Source organism: Carcharodon carcharias, chromosome 6 (genome assembly GCF_017639515.1).
Source record: "Carcharodon carcharias isolate sCarCar2 chromosome 6, sCarCar2.pri, whole genome shotgun sequence".
NCBI classification, from domain to species: domain Eukaryota; kingdom Metazoa; phylum Chordata; class Chondrichthyes; order Lamniformes; family Lamnidae; genus Carcharodon; species Carcharodon carcharias.
The window spans coordinates 170,506,876-170,533,528 of NC_054472.1; the positions used below are offsets into that span (position 1 = coordinate 170,506,876).

Below are 26,653 nucleotides of genomic sequence, written 5' to 3' on the forward strand. Positions count from 1 at the left end.
CTACATTATAACTACATTTCAAAAGTGCTTCATTGGCTGTAAATCATTCTATAATGTCCTGAGGTTATGGACAGCGCTATATAAATGCAAGACTTTATCTCTTTCATGTGATTGATTTGAGGCAATCTCACAGATTTAATTTTCCCAAGAAACATCTTGAGATGAGAGGAGAATAATGCAATGATAAATTCTGCCTATCTGACATTGTCCAAATTAATGAAGTCTATTAACAGATCCACGATGATTTAGTTTGACATAAATTGTAGTCATTTCATGGGCACTTCAGTGGCTAAAAAGAAGTAAAAGTTGATAATTCTATTACATTTAGAATATTCGCTATTTGAATGTTTCTGGCAGGATAGGAGCAGTCGGTAAGATAATATTAATTTTCTTTCTCTGTCTTTCAGTGCTGGAGCAGGAAGGACAGGCTGCTTCATGGTTATTGACATCATGTTGGACATGGCAGAAAGGGAAGGGGTTGTCGATATTTACAACTGTGTCAGAGAACTACGATCCCGCAGAGTCAACATGGTCCAGACAGAGGTACCAAGTCCAAATCTTCCTTAAAACAATGGTCACTCTTAATCAACATTAATATTCTTTGAGTCTAGGAGGACAACAACAACTGTGACCCCACCCCCACCCCGCCTGGTATTGGTATGTATTTACTCCACTTCCCACACCAGGGTTATATTTTCCTCTGCCATTAAAATAAGTGGAAACAGGTGGTGAGAGCATAAGATGAGAAAGCCCACTTTATGTTCACACTAGGTTTATCACCCAAGTCAGTGACCAAAGAATAGCATCTACATATGTGCCCTGACATCCTGTCTGAGTGAAATTGTTAGTGTTGTGTTAATTGAGGATAGGCTTTGAAAGGTAGCATGGAGCCTTGTTTGTAGCAGTCCTGTAAGGTTGCACCGTCAATTCTTCCTCAAGGCCAAAGATACTCGAGGTTACCCATCACTGCCATTGAAATGTCCTTAGTAGAAGTTCAGCAGCCTCCCACCTCCCACTGTAGCCACTGGGGGTACACTTCATAGGAGTACTACTGCAACAATAACATATTATATGGCACCTTTAAAGTAATGAAATGTCCAAAGGTGCTTCACAGGAGTATTATAAAATAAGGGATGACATCAAGCCACATATGGAGCTATAAAATCAGATGCCTGAAACCTTGGCCAAAAGAGGTAATTTTTAAGAATTGTTTTAAAGAAGGAATGCAAGATAGAGAGGTGTAGGGAGAGAATTCCAGAGCTTGGCACCTAGGCAACTGAAATTACAACCACCAATGGTGGAGCAATTATAATTGGAAATGAATAAGAGGCCAGAATTAGAGGAGTGGAGATATCCCGGAGGTTTGTGGGGCTGGAGGAAATTTCAGAGATAGGGAGGGGTGAGACCATGGAGGGATTTAAAAACAAGGATGAGTATTTTGAAGTCAAGACGTTGCTTGATCGGGAGCCAATGTAAGTTAGCACAGGGGTGGTAGGGGAACAGGACTTGCTGTGAGTTAATACACAGACAGCTGAGTTTTGGATGACCTCAAGTTTACGGAAGGTGGAATGTGAGGGACCAGCCAGGAGTGCATTGGCATAGTTGAGTCCAGAGGTAAAGTTGGCATGAGTGAGGGTTTCATCAGAGCTGAAGCAGGAACAAAGTCAGGTGACTTTGAAAATAGGTGGTCCTAGTAATGGCACTAATATAAGATTGGAGCTCATCTTAGATCAATATGAAATCAAGGCTGTGAACAGACTGGCTTGATCTTAGACTGTTTGCAGGAAGGGGGATGGAATGGTAGCTAGGGAATGAAGTTTGGAGTGAGGACTGAAAACAATGGTTTCAGTCTTCCCAGTATTTAATTGTAGGAAATTTCTGCTCATTTAGTACTGAGTGTTGAATAAATAATCTGATAATTTAACAACAGCGGAGGAATCGAGAGTGGCGGTGAGGTGGAGTTGAGTGTTGTCAGCTGTGCCTTCGCATATTGTGGCCGAGGGGCGGCATGTAGATGAGAATTAGACGGGAGCCAAGGATAGGTTCTTAGAGGACACCAGAGGTAATGGTGCAGGAGCAGGAAGAGAAGCTATTGCAAGGGTTAGCCTGGCTACAGTTAAATAGACAAGAATGGGGCCATATTGGGAATAGTTCAACCTAGCTGGACAACAGTGGAGAGGCATTGGAGCAGGATGGTGTGATCTACCATGTCAAGAGCTGCAGATAAGTTGAGAAGGGCAAGGAGGGAACATTTACCTTTGTCACAATCAGATAGCCATTTGCGACATTTCAGTACTGCAGCAAGGGGAAGAAACCTAATTGGAGGGATTCAAACATGGAGTTCCATGAAAGATGGGTATGGAGTTGGGAGGAGACAACACATTCAAAAACTTTAGAGAGAAAGGGAGGTTGGAGATGAGCTGATAGTTTGCAAGTAGGGTGGAATCTCTACAATAGCTAAACAAGCACATAAGACGGGCACTAAGGGTTTAATACAAATATGAAGTGAATTGTTGGTGTAAAGCTTTTTGTTCTGGCTTTGGTTAATATTTATAGTCAAACGAGGTCAAAACCCATGAAGCTGGGCTGCAAGAAAGAAATCAGATGGTGGTTGTGGGGGTGATGGTTAGAAGGTCGGAGGGACTGCTGGTGCACTGGGGAGGGGAGGGGAGGGTTCAGATGGAACACTCTAAAGTCATTCTGTAAGAGCTTTTGCAGCTGGGGGGGTTGAGATGGGGGAGATGCTGATGGTTAACACAGCAAAGTTTTAAGCAAAGATGAGATGCTTGCCCAACAGGTAAGTTGAGACAACTTGGGTTACCAGCAATCGGCCCTTGACTATATAGTTATAGAGCCACAAGTTCACCTGCATGACCCTTTCGCTGAGGAAAGATGACTGTTTCATGAGCATGAAGCAGGAGGGCTAGTTTTGTTCTTTTGTAGCCTGCATCTGAAACACAAATTATTCAGCAGTCAAATAGTTAAAGGATATGAAATTAGTATTGCAGTAAATGAATAATAAAAATCAGACAAGGTATGTTTGAGGATATTATTGTGCAGTGGTTTATTCCTTAATGTACATTGAAACCTTTCCAGATCATTTGCTGTGATATGAATTACACCTTACTCAGCAACAAATCATTAAACCTCGTGTTCAGAAAATGCAGCTGTGAAGAGCTTCTTGAATCATTAATTCCTGCACATAAAATGATTCCACTTTGATTGAAAATGGGCTGCATTCTCTCTTCTCAAACTCAACAGGAACAGTACGTGTTTATCCATGATGCCATCCTGGAGGCCTGTTTGTGTGGAGATACAGCAATTCCAGCCTCTCAGCTCAGGTCTGCGTATTATGAGATGAATAAACTGGAGCCACAGACTAACTCCTCTCAGATAAAGGAGGAGTATAGGGTAAGCGAAAACTCTTTCCAGTATGCACATTTCTAACGATGTAAAAGGGTTTTTGCAAAAGGCAATTGTATCTTCTTTGATTTATTCATTCACAGGATGTGAGCATCACTGGCCAAGACCAGTATTTATTTCCCATTCCTAATTGCCCGTGAGAAGGTGCTGGTGTCAAGTAACCTTCTTGAACTGCTGCAGTCCATATGGTGAAGATACATCCACAATGCTATTTTGTAGGGAGCTCCAGGTCTAGCTAAATATGGGCTGAAGTTCAAATCTGATGAAAACAATTCTACATCTTTAATGAACTTGCTTCAATATCTAAAAACCATTGCGGGGGTGGAGTGCCAGGAGACCTCTGTTTTGTTGCAGCAGGGGGAGGAGTGTTGGGATTGGGGCTTGGTGATGAACAGTGCTGTATTATTGATGCTTCTCAATCTCAGTTAATAGACAGAAGGAGTATATTTACATCTTCATCACCAAGCCAGAGGTCTTATTATGATTAAGAGGGGTGAGACAAGTCACAAACCCATTTAATCGTGAAGCTGGGGTCATTTATTAGAATCCAATACATCAGTATAGTTCAGACTTTTAGAACAAAAAATGGGTGACTCATTCCATGTTTTCATGCAGTGAATCACAATTTCATCCACTCTACCAATAGGCAAGGGAAGCAGGGTGATGGCGTAATCCGAACACCAATGGGCAATGTCATGTTATGGGAGAATGTAGGGAGAACCCCCAATCTGACAATGGCCTGCGAAGAGAGGAGGGTGAAGACAGGTATCTCCGTCCAAGAGGGAATAACTATCAAATTGGAAATATGATCACTGAATCTCTGGTTCATGCCTCTGAGCGACCTGGCAAAGAGGCTTTGGCATAAGTTATTCGCCATCTATTGAGCCATTGAAAGAGGGAGAACATGAAGATCTGTTTGTTTAGTTAAAATGGATGGAAAATTATGCTGGACAGGTGAAGTGGGGGTCAAGGAGTGGTGGTGGGTGAGGGTCAGTCGTCTTGGGCCTCTCACATGCGCCTCCCAGTGAACAATTATTGGTGGTGAAAATGTATGTTGTAGGGAAAGCTCAAGGTGGAAAAGTGGAAGGAAATTAAATAAGGCATTTTCAAATAAAGCACTAAATCTGTGGCAGCACTGGAGAAGTTGAGCAGTTGTACAGCCTGACGTGTGAGACCTGAATAAATGCACAGTTCAAATGCCATATTTGTGAAGCATCCTGAGATAATGAATTTGATGTTAATGATAAATTCAGTCAGTGCCCTGAAACAAGAGGCTTTACCCTTGAGTAGTTACTTGCCTTTTGAGTCAGCTGGATAGAGCTCATGACAAGACAAATTATGAACAAAAGGAACAAAATTAAATGAGCTCTTAGGCCATGTTATTATGTAAAATTAGGAACAGCCTTTTGTCATCTCTCTCTATCAGACTCTTAACATGGTGACCCCAACCCTACGAGTGGAGGACTGCAGTATAGCACTTCTACCTCGAAACCATGAGAAGAATCGCTGCATGGATGTCCTTCCACCAGACAGATGCCTCCCATTCCTGATTACAATAGATGGCGAAAGTAGCAATTACATCAATGCTGCCCTAATGGATGTGAGTACCTGTTGTTATTCCAGTAATGACTCTTATAAGAAGCCTCAAGACAGCACAATGGTGCATTTACTATTTCTGGATCCACTGAATATTTAATTGATTGGCTTTGAAGTAAAATATTACATTGTTCTCATGACTCATAATGTACAGAGGCTCAGTGGTTGTAATACAGGCATTATCAATCCAAAGGTCATGAGTGCAAATCCTATGTTTTAAAACAATGTGGTCCAGTGGAAATTGCTGATTTACCACAGGCATGGCTGGAGCAAAACCGTTTTAGTCACATGCATTGATTTCAGTAGAAACTGCCTTGCCCACAAAACAAGTGAGTGTACTTCACATAAACCTAGTTTCATTCAATGTAACATTTGTAGCTTTTATCACCAAAGTTTGGTTCTGGAGCATGAATTTATCAGAGTCAACACTTCTTAGTATAGCTTCTTGAATTTTGCCCAGCAATTGAACAATACTTTAGTTTGATCGCTGAGAATGTTGACTCACACAGTGGGGCCCAACAGATTTGTCCCCACTTTCCATCCAAACCATGGCTAGATGCTGCTAGTCCGCACTCATGAAGCCTTGTTGGAGCTGCTCTTTATTGGCTGGGCTTCCTTTTGCTGGCCTGGGGTGGTTATTGTTTTTTGTTCTTTCACAGGAGGTGGGCTTCCAGCAATTGTTGCCCATCCCTAATTTAGTGAACTGAGTGGTTTGTGAAGCCATTTCAGAGGGCAGTTAAAAGTCAGCCACAGTGTCAAGGGTCTGGGGTCACGTGTAGACCAGGTAAGGAGAGCATATTTCCTTCCCTAAAGGACATTAATGAATTAGATGGGTTTTTACAACAATCAATGATAGTTAAATGGCAACATGACTGAGGCTTGCTTTCTATTCCAGATTTTTAAAATTAATCAATGAATTTAAATTCCACCAGATGCCATAGTGGGATTTGAACCTATATCAGGCAGGAAAGTGGAATTAAAGCCACATCAGATCAGCCATGATCTTATGGGCTGGCAGAGCAGGCTCGAGGGGTTGCATGGCCTAAACCTGCTCCTATCTCTTATGTGTCCCCAGAGCATTAACCTAGGCCTTCGCATCATTAGTCCAGTGACATTACCACTAAGCCACCGTCTTCCTTCATTCTGATTGGTCAAGCTGACCAAAGTGACTGTCTCCCCACTTCAAGCAATGTTGCTGGTATTTATATGGTGCTAAAGGCTGTGTTCTGAGGAGCGGCACTCATCGCCAGTTTGCTGCTGCGTTCGAACTTTCCCCTGCCTCAATGCTGCTCTGCATTACTTACTGGGTCTTACAAGCCCAACTTTACCCGAAATGCAGACTGCAGCTGTTCTCCGAGAGCTCCATCGCAGCATTGAAGAGTCAGAGGAAGACAAGACATGCCCCCTTTTTGTGACACTAGCTGCTATATGGTAAGTTTAAAGGTCCAGTGTGAATATTCATGAATGGATGAGTGAACAGATGAATGTGAATAAATGGGTGAATGGATGAATGAGTGAGTGAGTGGGGAAGGTGGCAGAGTGGGTAGGTGAATGTGGTATGTGAGTAAATGCGTAGGCTGGTGAGGTGATATGTGGGCAAGGTGGCAGTTGGATGAGGTGGTCAGTGGATGAATTGGTGGGTGGGTGAGGTGGCAGGTAGGTGAGATGTTAGGTGGGTAGGGTGGCATGTGGATAGTGTAGCAGGTGGTTGAGGTGATGGATAAGTGAGATGGTAGGTGGGTAGGCTGGTAGGTGGATGGGGTGGCAGATGGCTAAGTGGGCAGGGCAGGTAGGTAGGTGTATGGGTAGGGTGGTCGGGGGAGTCATGTCAGTAGGGGTAGTCAGGTCAGGTCGGGGGAGGTTATCAGGTGGTGGGGGGTGTAACGCAATCAAGAGGGGTTGTCAGGACAGAGGGAGTAGTCAGGGGGTTATTTGGATCAGGTCATGTTGAGACGTAGTCGGTGGGGTAGACAGATCAGGTTAGGTTGGGGTGGATAGTTGGATGGGCAAGAAGGGTGTTCAGGGTGGTAGTTGAGATGTCAATGGGATAGTTAAAGGATCAGTGTGAATGATTCGTGGGGGGGTGTCAGTTGTGTAGTTATCCAGATGAGCCTTTTTCTGTCTAACATTTCCTGGGTAACTATCCAGCTAAGTAAGTCAGAACTGTCTGAAGTCTCCGGCTCCAGCTCTGTGTCAAAGACAGTCATGGAGGGTCCCGGGGTGCTTGAGACTTGCCCATTGGAAGTTGAAACTTTCCGGGAAATTCACATGGAGGTCACTGAGGTCAGGACTTCCGTGGGGTCCCCATGACCTGGAGACTGAAGATTTGGGCCAATGTCTGGAGTTTTCACCTGTGTTAAACACCATTTTAATAGATAATGGAAAAGCCGGGGCTAATGAAGTAAAGCACGCACAACATTCAAATCGCATGCACATACTCATACTCTCTGCTTTAGGTAGAACTATTTTACCAACGTATGCACAAAAAGGTTATAATGTCCAACAATGATGTCTATTGCTCATTTTTTTATCTACCTATCAGCAATGCAGTTTATCACACCTGGATGTCCAATTAGCCACCTGTGGCTAATGTATTATCTTAAAAAAAATTTGTAATCTTAGATTAGTACCATGAAACATACCATGATGGTTCACTAGTATAATTCAGGGAAGAGAACATGCCATCCATTCCTGGACCGGCCAATACATAATTCCCTCCTACACTATGTTGTTGACTCATTGTGATTCCTTTTTGAGCTCCTCTGAATCAGCAAATAACCAGTGGCAAAAATTATTATCACAAAAAAGCCAACTAAGATGGTCAGTAAATGTGGCCTTGCCTAACTTCATCCACATCCTGAGAGAAAATTTGATTAAACAGTTACACAGTACTAAATGGTGTGGCCATAGTTCATGCAGCCTATTAAGCATCTGCCCTAGAATGGCATGTGATTGAGTTGGTTTGACTGGTCCTATAGCCTTGTGGAAAATGGGCATCACATCTTTGTGAAGAAGTTGAATAGAGACAATTATTAACTCAAAGTGCTTGCACAAAACCTGTGGCTGGCAAGTTGCCAGTGCTGGTATGACACAAGTTCACAATTATGATTCACCATGCAGGAAGTTGCTAATCTTGAGCAAGGATGTGTGCCATGTGAAAGTGCAGGAGGGGAGAGACAAATGGAAAAGCAGAGGAAGGGGATCAACTCAGGCTGATCTCACACACTTAGCAAGTGCACCGTTCAATTGGCAGTGACCTCAGGGTCTACTCCTCCTCTTGGCCTGTCATTTTAACTTCATGACCTTAAATGAGTGGGACTGTTCCAATAATACCTCCTGCCCAGCCAGAACTGGTACTGTCCTCATATCATATCCACATACTTGCACGGATGTCCATACAAATATGTAGGCATAATCATACATACAAACATACACACAGGCTACACACGTATGCACATGCACATGCACACAGGCTTAATGACAATCCCTAGTAGGCGGACTGGAATGGAAGCAGGAAATGTTTGGATTGCAGGAGTGAACCAATTCTGACATCCCAACTGTTGACTCAGCTGAGGCTAACAAGCATAACAGGGTTGAGGGCCAAAACTGAAACCTTCCTAGTTTGAGTGACTCAGTGCCACACCGCATGTGTCATTCACCCACTAAGCCACTTGGAAGTTTTTTCTTAGCAATACTGAATAATGGAAACATTTAAATGCTTGGATAGATTTTCTGAGGCTTTGCCAGGCTGCCAGCAGCTATTAGAAGGTTGAGAGTTATGCTAACAATTGGCTTCCCAATATATGCTGCTGGTAGATGAGGATTGGGAATGTATCTACCCTGTTGTGTCAGCCTAACTTTTTGCTTCCCTTTCACAGAGTTATAAGCAACCTTCAGCTTTCATTGTTACCCAGCATCCCTTACCGAATACTGTGAAGGACTTCTGGAGACTTGTGTTGGACTATCACTGTACATCAATCGTCATGCTCAATGATATGGATCCTGCACAGGTATGTGTAAACATGAAAAAAAAACAATAAGAAACACTCAGCAGGTCTGGCAGCATCGGTGGAGAGAGAAACATTTTGGGTTGATGGCCTTTCCAGTGTGTAAACATGGTTGATTCAAAGTCAGTTAATTTGCAGGAAGGAAGTGTGTAATGGATGGACGTTCAGGACAGGTTTCAACAAGAAATAGGTAAACTTTATTGCGGAGAGCTTTTTAGATGCTGCATGCTTGAACAGGATCCTCGACAGGAAGCCCCCCAACCCTGGATTACTCACGCCTAGGGCTTGTTGGTCAGAGCCTCCAAGAGTACCTGATAGACAGTAGGAGAGACTATACCTTCAGTTACTACAAAATTGCAGGGTTTTTTTTTACATGAAGTTTCTACTGGATTGTGAAGTTTATATGCTTTCCTATTTCATGGTACAAATTACATGGTAGCTGCAGATAAATACATTGAAGGTTTTACACAGTTGGTTCATGCTGTGTATTGATGGGAATAAGGCTAGGAACCTTAGACTGAATAAAGAAACTCTTGAATTTACATAGCAGCTTTCACAACCACAGGATATTCCAAAGTGCTTTCCAGCCAATGAAATTCTTTTGAATTGCAGTCGCTGTTGTAATGTAGGAAACGCAACAACTGTGTGAAAATCTTCAATGATCTTTTCTAGTGTTTCAGTGCAACTGAGCCAAGAACCCCTTTTCTTCATTATGAAACAAAAACCCTTGTTGCTGTGGCTCTTTGCCTCATTCTATTTCAGTGCCTATGAACTGTTTTTTTTAATGAAACATGGCATCTCCTGCAAGGCCAGTATTTGTTGCCCATCCTTAATTGCCCCTGAGAACAGCTAAGAGTCAACCACATTGCTGTGGGTCTGGAGTCACATGGAGGCTGGGCTTCCTTCCCTAAAGGGCATTAGTGACCTAGGTGGATTCCCACAACAACCATTGACTACCATTACTGAGACAAGCTTTCAATTCCAGGTTTATTTATTTATTATTAATTGAATTTACATTCCACCAGTAGCTGTGGTGGTATTTGAAGTTATATTCCCAGAGCATTAACCTAGGCTGCTGGATTACTGGCCCTGTAACATTACCACTGTGCCGTCATCTCCCCAAAGGGTGTTACTTTGATTTAAAGGGGAGGGGGGATAGGAACATTGTTATGAACTGAAATGGGGGGAGAGGCCTGTCAACATAAACTGGGAGGGGAGGAAGAGTATCATGAATTGGGCTGCAAAGAGTACTTACCTATTAATAATAGTATAAAGAAATTAAGCAATTTAGGAACAAAGAATGCCTATTCATATTGACACTAATCTAAAGCTGTTCTGAAAGAAATCAGGGGAAATTTTGCTCCAATTTTCCGTGACTAAGTATAATAGCCTTGGCTGTAATGGAATGTACATGTCTTCAGTGAATATTTGGTAGGTTTTTTATGAGTTGTTACCTCTCTTTAAGTTTTGTGGTAGCCTTTGTTCACTTTGCAGGCTGTCAGTATGGAGATATGTAGTGCAAAGATTAATGGGTGGACATTCAGGTAGAATCTCCCCATTTTTTTCCAATATACCTGTCCTCCAGAAACTCATTCAACCACTGCAGCAAAAGAAGGCCTTGGAAAGGGATTTAATTCCGCAAACTTCTGGAAAGTAGTGGAGAAAAAAAATAATTTCTCACATCTATTGAGTGCCTGACATTTTCTTTCTTGAAAGGAAATGAAAGCAATCATGGCAAAGCCTTCTGCAAGGTTTTCAGTAAGATATATAAAAAATAAATTGAAGTCAGTAACTGAAGAAATATAATGGACCTTCTTTAAGGGCACTTTGCTTAAACCCTCTATCGAAAATGTTTTTGACCTGGGCAATCAATTACTGAAATGAGGTCCAGGCATTCAGCTTGTCAGGTCTGAATGGGTGTGATTTTTTAAAGCAAATTATATCACAATTTTACCCTGTAATAGGTTAAACTCGCAGGAATTCTGAGAGTTTGATTTTCCCTTAAAATTTAGTCATGCTGTGCTTTTTAGTGGTGTCACTTCAGCTTGCCTGCTGATGGCAGGAAATGGTGGTGAGTAAGGTAGGCAGTGGGATAAACAGATGTGAGACAAAATGCCTCAGGTAAAATGAAGTGACAGATTTACTGACAGTTTAATCATTTTATAAGATCTCAATTAATTGGTTACTGACTATTGTCACAACTGTTGTCAGGTTTGTGAATTGGATATTTGGAGTAATGAACAAGCTAACAAGCTGTTAATCTAACAAACTTGATTGAATTTTTCAAGGAGGTGACTGGCTGTGCAGATGAGGGTAGTGCAGTTGATGTAGCCTACATGGACTTCAGTAAGGCTTTTGACAAGGTTCCGTATGGGAGAGTAGTCAAGAAGGTAAAAGCCCATGGGACCCAGGGCAATTTGCCAAATTGGATCCAAAATTGGCTTAGTGGCAGGAGGCAGAGGATGATGGTTGAAGGTTATCTTTGCAATTGGAAGCCTGTGACGAATGGTGCAGCGCAGGGATTGGTGCTGGGATCCGTGCTGCTTGTATTATACATTAATGATTTAGACATGAATATAGGAGGTGTGATCAGTAAGTTCGCAGATGACACAAAAATTGGTGGTGTCGTAAATAGTGAGGAGGAAAGCCTTATATTACAGGACGATATAGATGGGCTGGTAAGATGGGCAGAGCAGTGGCAAATGGAACTTAATCCTGAGAAGTGTGAGGTGATGCATTTTGGGAGGACTAATATGGCAAGGGAATACACAATGAATGGTAGGACCCTAGGAAGTACAGAGGATCAGAGGGACCTTGGTGTACATGTCCATAGATCCCTGAAAGCAACAGCACAGGTAGATAAGGTGGTTAAGAAGGCATATGGGATACTAGCTTTTATTAGCTGAGGCATAGGATATAAGAGCAGGGAGGTTATGTTGGAGTTGTATAAAACACTAGTTAGGCCACAGCTGGAGTACTGTGTCTAGTTCTGGTCACTATACTATAGGAAGGATGTGATTGCACTGGAGAGGGTGCAGAGGAGATTCACCAGGATGTTGCCTGGGCTGGAACGTTTCAGCTATGAAGAGAGACTGGATAGGCTAGAGTTGTTTTCCTTAGAGCAGAGAAGGCTGAGGGGGGACCTGATAGAGGTATACAAAACTTTGAGGGGCATAGATAGGGTAGATAGTAAAAAACTTTTCTCCTTAGAGGAGGTGTCAATAACCAGGGGGCATAAATTTAGGGTAAGAGGGTTTCGAGGGTATTTCAGACACGATGGGAAGAAGGACCTGTTTCTGTGCTTATAACTCTATGAACAAGCCCTTACCCTCCCATTCTAATTGAATATAGTGTAGCAGGTTATCAATCCACTGATCCTTTTAAGCAAACAAAGGAGATTGGGGTTTATATTTCTCTCCATCAATATTTTGTCCCATGTGAAACTACTTATTGTGATTGAGAGCTGCTAGTGCATAGAAGTCATAGATGAGCAGTATATTTGTTACAAAAGCAGAAAGAGCTGGAAATTCTTAGCGAGTCTGACAGGATCTGTGGACAAAGAAACAGGGATAACACAGGGAAGCCCTTAGAGAAGGGTTTGGAGGCCAGGTGTGAACAAAATCAGAGACAAATGCATCATATCAATTCCCTTACATGTTCACACCTTCTCCCACTTTTTCCACAAGCAGCGTGTATGTGGTGATTGCAAGCCACCCGCCAATTAAGCTTGGTAACTGGGCAAATCGTAGCAAGCTCCCAAGGGTAATTCAGTTATTATAGCGTCACATAGGCCCCAAGTCATGTCAGAACCTTGGCTACTAAGAAGAGGTGGCGGCAAAGCAGAAGATCATGGCAGCATGAAAATCAGATGCAATCTGATTTAATGGTGCACACGTGAGCCTGAGGCCATTCGTGGGCAGAGGCTCGCCATTGCAAGACCAGCTCCAGGGGACTGTTCTGACAGACAGTGCTCAGGGTACAAAGATGGTCACTGGTTCCCTCAGCCTTTTCTCACAGCCAAGGGGTGTGGGGAGAGAGCAGGAGTATGGTGTTGAGGTAAAGGAACAGCTATTAAATGGTGGAGGAGGCTCGAAGAGCTGAATGACCTACGCCTGCTCCTACTTTCTATGTTTCTATTTCGGTCCATCTTCCTTTGAGGCTTTCATCTCAGCAGCACACTGACACTCCAGCTGCTGTATAGGCTGGCATTGTACTGATTGACCCCCCCACCCCAATCATCCTCAACCCACCTATCATCCCTAATTAGATGGCAAACCCAGAGTCAGCCTGATAATTGGTGATATCCAGACAAGTGATCAGAAAGCGCATTGCTGGCGGCTAGGATATGGAGCCTTAAATGGCCCTGATGGCCAAAAATATTCTATGTGCAGAAAATCCAGCATAGTTTTTCAGGCTATTGATCTTTCATCAGAATTTCTTCTGTTCTTGCTTTCTCCTTTGAAGATGAATTAAAAATAATTAGCCTTGTCTCTTTGTTTCTGCCGCACCATCATCAAATTTCTTATTTTTTTTCAATATCACCCTTCCTTGCTTCAGTAGATTTATAAATATCATTAGGTTTGGCACACAGGTCACTGACCCACTATAGGTGCCCGTGATTGTTATGTCTTTAGGTATTTGTTATGCCCCCATATAGCAAAGAAGCGTTTATTCACTGTTGTGGGGAAGGAATTCTCAGAATACATAGGTAATCTGCTTTCCTGATGCAAAGCTTCACTTTCCTGATGTACATACCAGAAATTCTGACCGACCCCCATGCCACATCCCTCCCAAAACAGCTTGATCGTGCATTAAAAACAGAGGGGTAACATTTTTTTCAAGAATCGTTCAAATCCCTAATTTTAGGTTTGCCATTCATCTTGCACCAATGTTATGCCTGGAGAATGAAAGTATGCCTCAGGGAGTCCAGTGAAAGGCGATTGGACTGATCTCTTATTAGGAAGCTAACTGCTGGAGAAATGTGAGGGACAGATAAAAGAACAAACTTCAACAGGCCATAAACATCAATGAAAATACTACTTGTTCCTCAGTTAGTTGCAGAGGTAGCTATAATGATCTAAAAGCAGCCAGATTTTGCACTGTAATATAAAGAGTGATTTTAGATGTTTATTCATGAAACAGCCTTCACTTTCTTCTTTATCACTGTCAACAGACTATACTTATTGACTTAGCCTCTCCTAAAAATGAAGTCGAATAAATTATTTTTAGATCATTAACTTGTTAATTTGCAAACTACACTTTGAACTATTTTGAACACATGGACTAAGAACATAAGAACATAAGAAATAGGAGAATGAGTAGACAGTATGGCCTGTCAAGTCTGCTCCATCATTCAATACAAGCCTAGTTGATCTGCCTCAACTCTGCTTTCCCGCCTCCTCTCCATATCCCTGGATTCCCTCAGCCACAACAAAAATCTGTCTATACCAGCCTTAAATATATTTAACGATGGAGCATCCACAACCCTCTGGAATAAAAAATTCCAAAGATTCACAGCCTTTTGAGTAAAGAAGTTTCTCCTCATCTCAGTCTTAAATGATCAACCCCTTATCCTGAAACTGTGCCTTCCCCCAACCACCACCAGCCCCATGTTCTAGATTCCCCAGCCAGGAAAAACAAGCTCTCAGTTTCTATCCTGTCAGGCCTTCTCAGAATCTTATAGGTTTCAATGAGGCCATCTCTCTCTCTTCTAAAATCTAGAGGATATATACGTCCAGTGTACTCAGCCAGTACTCATAGGACAATCCTCTCATCCGAGAAACCAGTATTGTGAACCTTTGCTGTATCTCTTCCAATGCAAGTATAACCTACCTTAAATAGTGAAACCAAAACTTCACACAATATTCCAGATGTGGTCTCAACAAAGCCTGGGACAATTTTTCTTTAATTTATTCATTCACAGAATGTGGGAGTTGCTGGCTAGGCCAGCATTTGTTGTCATCCCTAATTACCCTTGAGAAGGTATCGTGAGCTTCCTTCTTGAACCACTGCAGTCCATGTGGTGTAGGTACCCACAGTGCTGTTAGGAAGGGAGTTCCAGAGCTTTTTTTTTAATTCATTCATGGGATGTGGACTTCGCTGGCTGGGCCAGCATTTATTGCCCATCCCTAGCTGTCCTTGGCAAGGTGGTGGTGAGCTGCCTTCTTGAACCGCTGCAGTTCATGTGGTGTAGGTACACCCACAGTGCTGTTCGGAAGGGACTCCCATGGTTTTGACCCAGTGACAGTGAAGGAACGACAATATATTTCCAAGTCAGGATGGTGAGTGACTAGGAGGGGAACTTCCAGGTGGTGGTGTTCCCATCCATCTGCTGCCCTTGTCCTTCTAGATGGTAGTGGTCATGGGTTTGGAGGGTGCTGCCGAAGGAGCCTCTGTGAATTTCTGCAGTGCATCTTGTAGATTGTACACACTGCTGCTACTGTGCATCAGTGGTGGAGGAAGTGAATGTTTGTAGATGTGGTGCCAATCAAGCAGGCTGCCTTGTCCTATATGGTGTCAACCTTCCTGAGTGTTGTGGGAGCTGCACTCATCCAGGCAAATGGTGAGTATCCCAACATACTCCTGACTTGTGCCTTGTAGATAGTGGACAGGCTTTGGGGTGTCAAAAGGTGAGTTACTCATCGCAGGATTCCTAGCCTCTGACCTGCTCTTGTAGCCACAGTATTTATATGGCTAGTACAGTTCAGTTTCTGGTTAATGGTAACCCCCAGGTTATTGATAATGGGGGATTCAGTGATGGTAATGCCATTGAACATCAAGGGGTGATGTTGGATTCTCTGTTGTTGGAGATGGTCATTGCCTGATACTTGTGTGGCGTGAATGTTACTTGCCATTTGTCAGCCCAAGCCTGGATATTGCCCAGGTCTTGCTACATTTGGACATGGACTGCTTCAGTATCTGGGGAGTCACAAATGGTTCCGAACATCGTGCAGCCATTAGCGAACATCCCCACATCTGACCTTATGATGGAACGAAGGTCACTGATGAAACAGCTGAAGATGGTTGGGCCGAGGCCACTACCCTGAGGAACTCCTGCAGTGATGTCCTGGAGCTAAGATGACTGACCTCCAACAACCACAACCATCTTCCTTTGTGCTAGGTATGACTCCAACCAGTGGAGAGTTTTCCCCCTGATTCCCATTGATTCCAGTTTTGCTAGGGTTCCTTGATACCACACTCTGTCAAATGCTGCCTTGATGTCAAGGGCAGTCACTCTCATCTCTCCTCAGGAGTTCAGCTCTTTTGTCCATGTTTGATCCAAGGCTATAATGAGGTCAGGAGCTGAGTGGCCCTGGTGGAACCCAAACTGGGCGTCAGTGAGTAGTTTTTTGCTCAGCAATTGACCCTTGATTGCACTGTTGATGACCCCTTCCTTTATTTTACTGATGATGGAGAGTAGACCGATGGGTCGGTAATTGGCCGGGTTCGATTTGTCCTGCTTTTTGTGTACAGGACATACCTGGGCAATTTTCTACAAAGCTGAGTAGATGCCAGTGTTGTAGCTGTACTGGAACAGCTTGGCCAGGGGTGTGGCAAGTTCTGGAGAATAAGTTTTCAGTACCATTGCCGGGATATTGTCAGGGCCCATAGCCTTTGCAGCATCCAGTGCCTTCAGCTGTTTCTAGATATATCATGGAGTGAATTGAATTGGCTGAAGGCTGGCCTCTATGATGCTGGGGACCTCTGGAGGAGGCCGAGATGGATCATCCATTCGGCACTTCTGGCTGAGGATTGTAGCAAATGCTTCAGCCTTGTCTTATGCACTGATGTGCTGCACTCCCCCATCATTGAGGAAGGGGCTATTTGTGGAGCCTCTTCCTCCAGTTAATCGTTTAATCGTCCACCACCATTCATGCTTGGGTGTGGCAGGACTTAAATCTTACCCTTTGGTTAGGGGAGCTCTTAGCTCTGTTGTGCTGTTTCCTCTGTTTGGCGTGCAAGTAGTCCTGTGTTGTAGCTTCAGCTCTTTTTTTTAGATATACCTGGTGCTGCTCCTGGCATGCCCTCCTGCACTCTTATAATAAAGGCCAATGTGCCATTTGCTTTCCGAATTGCTGGCTGTATCTGTATGCTAACTTTCTGTGTTCCTTGTATGAGTGCAGAACTAGCCCTGTCACTGAGAAACATCATTTTCATTCTAAAAGACATAGTTTTGCCTCGTTACAAATCTTTGGCCACCCCAAAGATATCAACCATTTTGCATCAGCACCTGCATAATATTTCTAACCCACCTCCACTGTTGCAGTCTATGACCAGTGATGACATTATTTATGCCATGCTTCTTGTCCTAGAATTACTACCACTGACCTCCAATGGATTTTGAAATATTAGACTAGAAATCTGATGGAGTAAAATGTTTCCTGACTTCAGGAAATTTTTCAGGTTGGAACCAGAACCATGAATGAATGGCAACAATTTGCTGTTCGCTAACAGCTCAGGCCACAACTAACCCGAGTTTCCTTGTGTGCTCTCGTTGTTATCGTGAGGCACCTCTTTGCCATGGGAGTTTAGTGTGTTGGATTACCTCTTATTTCAGGGACTGAGGACCAGGCAGATGGGACAAAGTTTTCCTGTCTAACTACAGCAGCTGCCATGGTTTTTAACTCGAAGAGTTTGTACATGAGTCAACACATGCACAGTCGAGACTAGCTAATTAAGTACACATTACAAACTACCCTTAATTCGGCAGTTCTAAAATACTGCTTTGTGTATGTGAAAGAGGAAATATCCAATTGCACAACATATGGTGAGTTCATATTGCTGAACCACTTCTAATGGAAGCAATATCCAGGGAATTCTGCTGCTCTGGAATCTGTCTCATTCATGCGGGAGTATGGAGTCTTGGCAGCAACCTTGAAACAGCTGTCAATGTCTATAAGTTTGCGTGTGTGCAATTGTTTAGATGTCACTTTTATGACTTTAACCTTTCACCCGGGGACCTTCCCTAAAGTCAGGTGGATGTCCTTACTAGCCAGCAATGCAAGAGCAAAATGACCCCAGAAAATGGTAGCTTGTCACCAGAGGTGGCTATTGACATTTAAATCTGGTGATGGTGTGCTTCTCTCAGTTGCCTCTTGAGGTGGGAAACATTTACCTTATTGCCTCATTTACCTTTCAACGCTGCTGTCAAAGTCACAGTAGCCTTCAGTGGCAACCTTGTTATGTGAATGTAACAGTAGCATAGGGACCAATGCAGGATTATTTAGTACAGGATAATATTCATTGTATTGTCAGTAACTCAACAATCATATTCAATTTATTTATGCTCACCCCAACTCTAGCCCAAGTTTTGTTCCAGGATCACTGCTGCATCATCCTGATGTGCTAAGCTGAGGTTCATCTATCCATGGCACTACTTGAAGAAAAGCAGGGACATCCCCCAGTGTTGTGTCCCATAGCCTCAAAAGCCACCACCAAAAGCAGAGTAATGACTATTCAACTTATTGCTATTTATTGGATCTTGTATGGAAAACAGTTACCGCACTTGCCTACATAGCTTCAGTAAAGGATATTTAAAGGAATTCATTTATATGAAGTATGTTGCCATGTTTCTGAGAGCAGTAATTGGACATGATACAAATGCAAGTCTTTCAATAGGTGCAAATGCCCGATATTAATAGTGTTTAGCAGAAATTTTCAAAATCATGAGGGGCCTGGAGAGTAGATAGGGAGAAACTGTTCCTGCTCGTAAATGGATCGAGAACCAGAGGGCAGAGTTTTAAAGCGTTTTGCAAAAGAAACAAATGCGAGGTGAGAAAAAACATTTTCACACAGCGAGTAGTAAGGGCTTGGAATGCACTGCCTGGAAGTGTGGTGGAGATAGGTTCAATTGATGCATTCAAGAGGGCATTGGATGATTATCTAAATAGAAGCAATGTGCAGAGTTATGAGGAAAAGGCAGGAGGTGTGTTCAGAGAGCCAGTGCAGAGACAATGGGCCGAATGGCCTCCTTCTACACCATAACAATTCTGTGATTCTGTGAGATTCAAATACCTGTTATCTTTCTCAAACTAGCTGTGTCCCCAGTACTGGCCAGAAAATGGTGTCCATCGACACGGACCCCTCCAGGTGGAGTTTGTGTCAGCCGACTTGGAGGAAGACATTATCAGCAGAATATTCCGAATTTACAATGCAGCCAGGGTAAGGACCTGTTCTGTGTCACTCTGAGGGCAATCAATATATTAAAATCCTCATATCCTCTTTCAAATTCAACTCCCCATAATGAAATAGGGAGCTTTCCTCGCTAGCACTCAACAATAGTTCATAATGGACATGATGCAGGATCTCTATGTATTAATGTGAAAAAGAATAAAAACCTTGACATTGCATTCAGCATATGAATCCAAACATATCAACAACAGCACTGAACAGTACTTATATCCTGAAAATTGCCCAATTTTAAGAAGTACTACAATCATACTTTAATCAGTAGCTATAAATCGAAAGATATATTAAAAATTCCATTAAAAGGATGAAATGGTTATTGTGAAGTGCTATCATTTTGCTACATGATTGTTAGCGACATTGAACACATTCATGTTAACACTAGTTTATTAAAATGTTTATAGACTGAGCATGAATTTAAACAGCATGCAACAGTGAACAAATGTTCTGCTGGTTTAATAAGGAAAGAATCTAAATGACAGTGGTATAAAGTACATTTTTAATCTCTTCACCATCACTGATGTGTTAAGGGTTGAACGGGTGGATCTAACCCACATCAGTCTCCCCCACCCCAATGTTTTCTTTTAATTTGACCAATATTTATTAAGTGGCGTTTAACTTATTTCTTTTAACCATAGCTTTTTGAGTGGAAAGGTAACTTCATAATTATCACTCATGACTCCATCAGCCTAGTGATTGGCTGCAGTAAAATAACAGAGTAAATTAGGTATTGCATTTAACTGGCCGAGGGACAGAATATAATTTTAAAATCGCGTGTTCCTGAGCACCGATCGTTGCCTTCAAGAGATAACAGTGTGGGGATGGGGGAGGAGTAGAACTGGAACATTCTGAGAATCAAAAGTTTACATTATCAGGAAAGTTAGGCTTGTTCACTTTGGGAAAGACAGATCATTTGATTATTTTTTAAAATTATAATGAAAGATCAATAACTGTTGCCAGTGTGGTTGGTCTGTCAACCTGTTAATCACATTATTACTAGGCCCAGTTATTACAGTCAGCCAGCCCTCACTCCGATGGAGCTGTCCACCGCAACTCTCCCTCACCATTCTGTTCTCCATTAAAATCTTCTGTTAGATATGAAACTCAGCCATATAATAAATACAGTCAAAGAGTTTAAATATATTAAACCTCCCTACAAACAGAATTAGTAAAATGGCAAATAGGTGCATTTTACTTGCGGAAAACATTGAAGCTTTTAATATTGTTCTAACCAACCAGTAGGATTGCCAACTGTGATTAAGTGTATTCTTGGAGGTTTCATCATATGACTTGCCCCCAAGCTCCAGCCATTTGTCGCCCGACACATCCATCCTATGCCAATTAGAAAGCAAAAAGACTCATTACCCAATTGGATAATGCTTGGCTGTCATCCAAACAGCATTTTATTTTCCCATTTTCAATATCTTTATATCTGGCAAAGTGAAATATTCAAAGAAAATGACAAAAAAGCAATTAATTTTGATGTTCCAATGACTTTTCCCCAGGGTTGCACAGAGCAGTCTGGGAGATTGACCATCAATTCCTAGAGACTCCAGGCCAAACCTGGAGGGTTGGCAACTCTCCTGACCAGGATTCACAGCTGTATCAAACAAAAGGCAGTAAAGTTGACCATTCTTAGCACGGCTATTTAGTGACATGTATTTCCCTTTATGTCTCCTTACCTGCTGATGTGCACGTGCCCAAGCAGCCACAGGATGGCTATCGAATGGTGCAGCAGTTCCAGTTTCTGGGCTGGCCTATGTACCGGGACAATCCCGTATCTAAACGTTCCTTCCTGAAACTCATCAGACAGGTGGAAAAGTGGCAGGAGGAGTATGACGGTGGAGAGGGACGCACAGTTGTACATTGTCTGTAAGTGCACTCTCTGTTCTCCAGTACAACTTTCATTTAGTTTATATTTTAATTAAATCATGAAAGCTGCCTCAAACAAATGGATTCCCATTTTGCGCACCTTAATTTTGATGTTATGAAAATGGTGGCTGTGTAAATGTGATACAAACAGGGATTGATGAACCTTATCTGGCATAGTTGTTACTATAGTTGTTGTTACACCTTTAGAATCTTCCTCTTGGAGTGGAAGGACTCACAGGCTGACTCACAGCCTGAACAAGTGAACACTCCATCCATGGCCACAACTATCTTTATATCAGCCGATAGAATAGATAGACCTGTACAGCAGCAGGTTTTCAATGGAATTCCATATGAAGGGCCAGGGGTGGGGAGCAAACCCACCCACCAGATTCTGGTTACCTGTTAGATGTGAACCCACAATTCAGAGTCAGAGCTCTGGATTACTGAGTTACTGAGACTGTCTGGAGTGAGGTTCAAAACCATCAACTCAGAGGTGGGAATGTTACCAGTGAAAAGAGAAGGGAGATCCAATTATTCCACACAATGGTTAGTAGACGTGCAGCAAAAGATACTGGGAAAAGCCTTTGCATTTACATAATCGTTAAAATTACTGAGTTTTGAGCACTTGAGGGGAATAGCAGGTTTGAATGTAAGTGCTGATTCCACGTGCAAGATTTTGTGCTTTGGATCAGGATGCCAACATCAGAGTCAACTATAAAAATAAAAACAAAAAAACTGCGGATGCTGGAAATCCAAAACAAAAACAGAATTACCTGGAAAAACTCAGCAGGTCTGGCAGCATCAGCGGAGAAGAAAAGAGTTGACGTTTCGAGTCCTCATGACCCTTCGACAGAACTTTAAGTCGAGTCCAAGAAAGAGTTGAAATATAAGCTGGTTTAGGTTGTGTGTGTGGGGGGGGGGGGGGGGGGGGGCATAGAGAGAGAGAGAAGTCCGCCTTCCGGACTGAATATTGAATTCAACAACTTTAGGTCTGGAGCTCCCTCCCCCATCCCCACCCCCTTTCTGTTTCCCCCTTCCTTTTTTCAATAAATTATATAGATTTTTCTTTTCCCACCTATTTCCATTATTTTTAAATATTTTAAAATCTTTTATGCTCTCCCCACCCCCACTAGAGCTATACCTTGAGTGCCCTACCATCCATTCTTAATTAGCACATTCGTTTAGATAATATCACCAACTTTAACACCTATGTGTTCTTTTGTTCTATTGTTGTTGACATCTTTTGATGATCTGCTTCTATCAATGCTTGTTTGTCCCTACAACCACACCAACCCCCTCCACTTCTCTCTCTCTCTCCGCCCCCCCCACCCCCACACACCTTAAACCAGCTTATATTTCAACTCTTTCTTGGACTTGAACTCAAATTCTGTCGAAGGGTCATGAGGACTCGAAACGTCAACTCTTTTCTTCTCCGCTGATGCTGCCAGACCTGCTGAGTTTTTCCAGGTAATTCTGTTTTTGTTTCAGAGTCAACTATGGCGCCCGACATCAATTTTGCCAGGATTGGCCAATTACCTGATGGGCTCTGGATGCTAGAGGGCCAGTAGGAGACCCTCCAGCATGGAAGGAGCTTCAGCCTATCACTGCAGGTAAGGGAGAGAGCACTTCTGAAGCAAAAAAATGGCCACAGCTGCCAGGCCACCACTTTGAAGGGGGGAGGAAATTCCAATTGGCCTCAGAACGTGGCCTTAAGCGGCGTCTTAATGATCTTAAGAAGCTCCCCATCGCTGATGGACGTGTCGCCATTTTGCCTCGATCCAGCTTCCAGAGAAATGGCTCGGGGTGGGGGGTGGTAGGAGTCAGAATGGCATTGGCAAACCAGCATGCTGTCCACTGACACGAAATTACCTACCTGCCAGCCACTGTTCCTGCCCCCACATCGGGGCGAAAATGTTGCCCCATGATTGCCAGCTTCCAGCTGGGAACCAGGCTCACAAGGATCATGAGCCAAGAATCAGAGAAATATACTTCCCAACTGTGCTCAGATTTACCTTTGGAAGTGCAGGAGCATATTTTACTGTTCATATTTGGGCCTAGATGTGACTTCACTTTGATTGATGTGATGGAAGTCTACTCTCTCACTGCTGACTGTATGCAATTACTTTGTGCTATATCAATCCTGGTGCCAGTGAGTCATCAGCACAAGTCTGCTCAATAATTTGTCACAATTTAGCTCTACATAGTCAGCCTCACTCAAGCAACACAGAGTAATGGAAATGTCACATTGGAGAAGTCAGTCTTCCTGAGACTGGGTTCAAGTACAATTTGTATGAGTGTAGCAGGAGTTTTATCCTGTTATTACTTTCACTTTCCCTTTCTCACATAATCAGATTTTATTTCTTACTTTTCTGAGATTACTCAGACTGTTCTAAATCCCATTTCCTGTTGACCCCCAAACCTTCACACCTGATTTTCTGCCATCAATGGGCTACATTTGGTGCTATAGCTGATTGAAAACTATACAAGGAGGCTGGCATCAGAGGGCACCATCTGAGTGGCATTGATTAGCAGCCAGAATAGCTTTCCAGAATATTTCAGCTGTTTTTACTGCTGTTGCTGTATCCGCAACTTTGGAAGTATAAAATAGAACACTAACCCACCAACTGGAGTGAGTTTTTTCAAGAAGTATCAAGATGATTTTGGTAAGAATGGGAGTGAAGTCCTTGCCATTGTCTTAGGGTGGACTTTGAATTCAGGGTGACCAACCATCCCATGTTTTATGGGATTGTTCTATACCTTTAACATTTGTTGTGTGTCCCACAGGAAATCTCCTGGGATTCCATTTGCCCCATACAGTGTAACCTCACCAGTCCAGACCTCCAAATTCTGGGCACCATGGGCAGACCTCAGGAACCATGCAGGGATGAAAAAAATTATTTTTTTAACAATCTAAGAGAGCTGTCACTATACACTTGATTCTGAAAGAACTCTTATTCATCAAGCCAATTCAAAAAAATTAAATCCCCTCAAGTGGTCAATCTATTATAAAAACAATTACCTATCCACTTATAGCATTAAAGATGTTTAATCCTTGAATAGCCTCTTAAAACTGTCAATCAAAATGAAAACTCAGTCCCCTGCTCAGATGAATGGTTTTGGAGCTTTACAAACGCAGCTCAGCTATAAGAACAATCCTTGGAAAATGTCCATTGTGAAATCTATTGCAACTGCAGGAACAGATGGCTAATGTTTTTTTTTCCTAAGCTATATCAGATGCCCTGTCAATCAATGCACTCCAGCAGTGCATTGTATTTTTACCCTAACTGACACCTGCAGCCTATTTTTTTTCACACATTTTTAGAGGGCCGGGGATTTAAAACACTTCAGATCACGATACTTAAACAGACCTTATTCACACTTCAAGAGCATCTCTTCCATAAAATCATAGTTCCCACACTGTGGGTGAAGGCCCTTGGAACAGCAAAACTAGGGTCTGTTTGAACTTAGCACTAATTTCAAATAGCCCTGCTGAGTTTAGGATTCCGACCCGTATGATTAATGCCCCACCCTCCCGGGAAGAGTGGGATCTGCCAGAAATGGGAGCGGGACTTCCACGACTGGGTCCTGCCCACCATTTTCAAAGACCTCTGGAATCGGCCCAACTACACGGAAATCTGGCCCTAGGATCCACCTTACAATTCTCAGTGGCATGACAACAGCCCTAGGCCCAAAGGATCAATGTTGGGAGATGATGTGGCTGAGCGTGGAAGCTGAATGGTTGCTTCACTTTACCTTCCTGCACCTGCCTGCCTGTTGGACCCTGGATCACAGGTACTAGCAACTAGACCAAAAGGGGAGGGGGTGAGAGAGGGATGATTACTGTGGGAGTGGGGAGAGAAGGCTAATTACTGTGTGTGGGGGGTTGGTCAGAGTTGGGGAGAGAGGAATAATTACTGGGTATGTGGCGGACAGCAAGGAGAGAAGGTTAATTACAGTGTGGGGGAGGGGTGAGGGAGCTAATTATTCTATGTGGGTGAGAGGCGAAGAGGGGGCTAATTATTGTGTGTGGAAAGAGGGGGAGAGGCGGTAGAGGGGCTAATTACTGTGTTGAGGGAGGGGAGTGAGGACTAATTATTGTGTGGAGTGGGGAGGGGTTAATTATTGGTGTGTGGAGAGGGGATATTTACTGTGTATAGGGGAAAAGATAATTACTATGTGTGGGGAGAGGGGATAATTACTATGTGTTGGGGGGAGAGGGGACAATTATTGTGGGGGGGGGGGGGAAAGGAATAAATATTGTGTTGCCGGGAGAGAGGACAATTACTGCATGTGGGGGGAGAGGGGATAGTACTGTGTGGGGAGGAGAGGGGATAATTACTGTATGTAGGGGGAGAGGGTATAATTACTGTGTGTGTGTGGGGGGGTACTTATTATGTATGTGAGGGAGACCGGGGAGAGGAGGTTAATTACTGTGTGGGGGAGGTGAGAGGGGGCTAATTACTCTATATGGGTGAGAAGTCCTAATTACTGTGTGAGGGGAGAGAGTGCTAATTACTGTGTGTGGAGGGGGGGGCCAATTACTGTTTTTGGGGACAGTGGGATTGGTGTTAATTACTGTATGTGCAGGGGCAGAATGGGAGAAGTATTTGGGTCTTAGGGGAAGGGGGCTAATTACTGCATGTGTGAGGGAAAGGGGGCGAATTTCTGTGTAAGTGAGAGGGGTATAATTACTGTGTGTAGGTGGAGTCAGCTAATTGCTGTGTGTAGGGCAGCGGGGACTAATTACTGTAATTCAAAGCTTTTGAAACTCAAAACAAACCGCAGGCAATAGTATCTGTTGAAACCATTAAAGCAGATGGCTAGGTTTTTCTAAGCCACACCAGATAACCTGTCAATCAAGGCATTCCTGGAGCAGTTGGCTGTTTTTTTCCTTCTAAGTGAAAGCTGCCTACCACTTTTTTCCAAATTTAAAGCACTACGGATAGCTAAATCACTTCAGATCATGACACTAGAATTCCATTTTTTTAGTTTTGATTTCATAATAACACTTTTCCAAATGGGAAAAGTACTCTAATCCATCTCAACACTTAAGCAATGCTGTGCAATTGTTTAAGTGAATATTCAACCTACCTTGGCAGGACAGAGTCCTATGATCAATTACTGCAGTTAAAACACATCTACCTTATAGTACAGCATCCAATCATGACATTTACCTGTCCAAATGTTCCAAACTCCTCAGTAGGGTTCCCCCAAGGTCCCCAAGCTCACAAACAAAGCAGGTTTTCAGAAGCCTGATGAAAATACTGTGAGATATGGGAAACAGATTTCTCCTGGAGCTGCCAATGGTGACCCCGACGTCAGAAAGCATGCATATCGGTTCGTAGCCCAACCCTAACCCAAATTTCTCCCTGCCTATGAGAAATTTAAATTTGCTGCGAAAAAAAACAAAGTGTTGGCAATTCACGGCACCATTCCTGACTCCAGGAGGATGTGAAAATCCAGCCCAAAAAGTTGAAATGTTAACTCAATGATCACAATAATTAAATTGCAATTTGCTTTCTTCATCATTTGACACTTGAGGTCACCCTTATTGTCTCAAAAGGCAATCA

The 26,653-nt window shown here is 43.0% G+C and overlaps 1 protein-coding gene across 10 annotated transcripts in view; it reads left to right on the forward strand.

Moving 5' to 3' along the window:
• Positions 1–26,653, forward strand: part of LOC121279045 (receptor-type tyrosine-protein phosphatase mu-like) — an 873,720-nt gene that overhangs the window by 836,514 nt on the left and 10,553 nt on the right. For all 10 annotated transcript variants that reach the window (XM_041189846.1, XM_041189847.1, XM_041189849.1 and 7 more), the window contains 6 exons: positions 408–543; positions 3,262–3,411; positions 4,850–5,023; positions 8,898–9,029; positions 19,062–19,187; positions 20,920–21,083. In XM_041189846.1, coding sequence (XP_041045780.1) covers positions 408–543; positions 3,262–3,411; positions 4,850–5,023; positions 8,898–9,029; positions 19,062–19,187; positions 20,920–21,083 — 882 coding nt within the window. The remainder of the gene's footprint in view (positions 1–407; positions 544–3,261; positions 3,412–4,849; positions 5,024–8,897; positions 9,030–19,061; positions 19,188–20,919; positions 21,084–26,653) is intronic.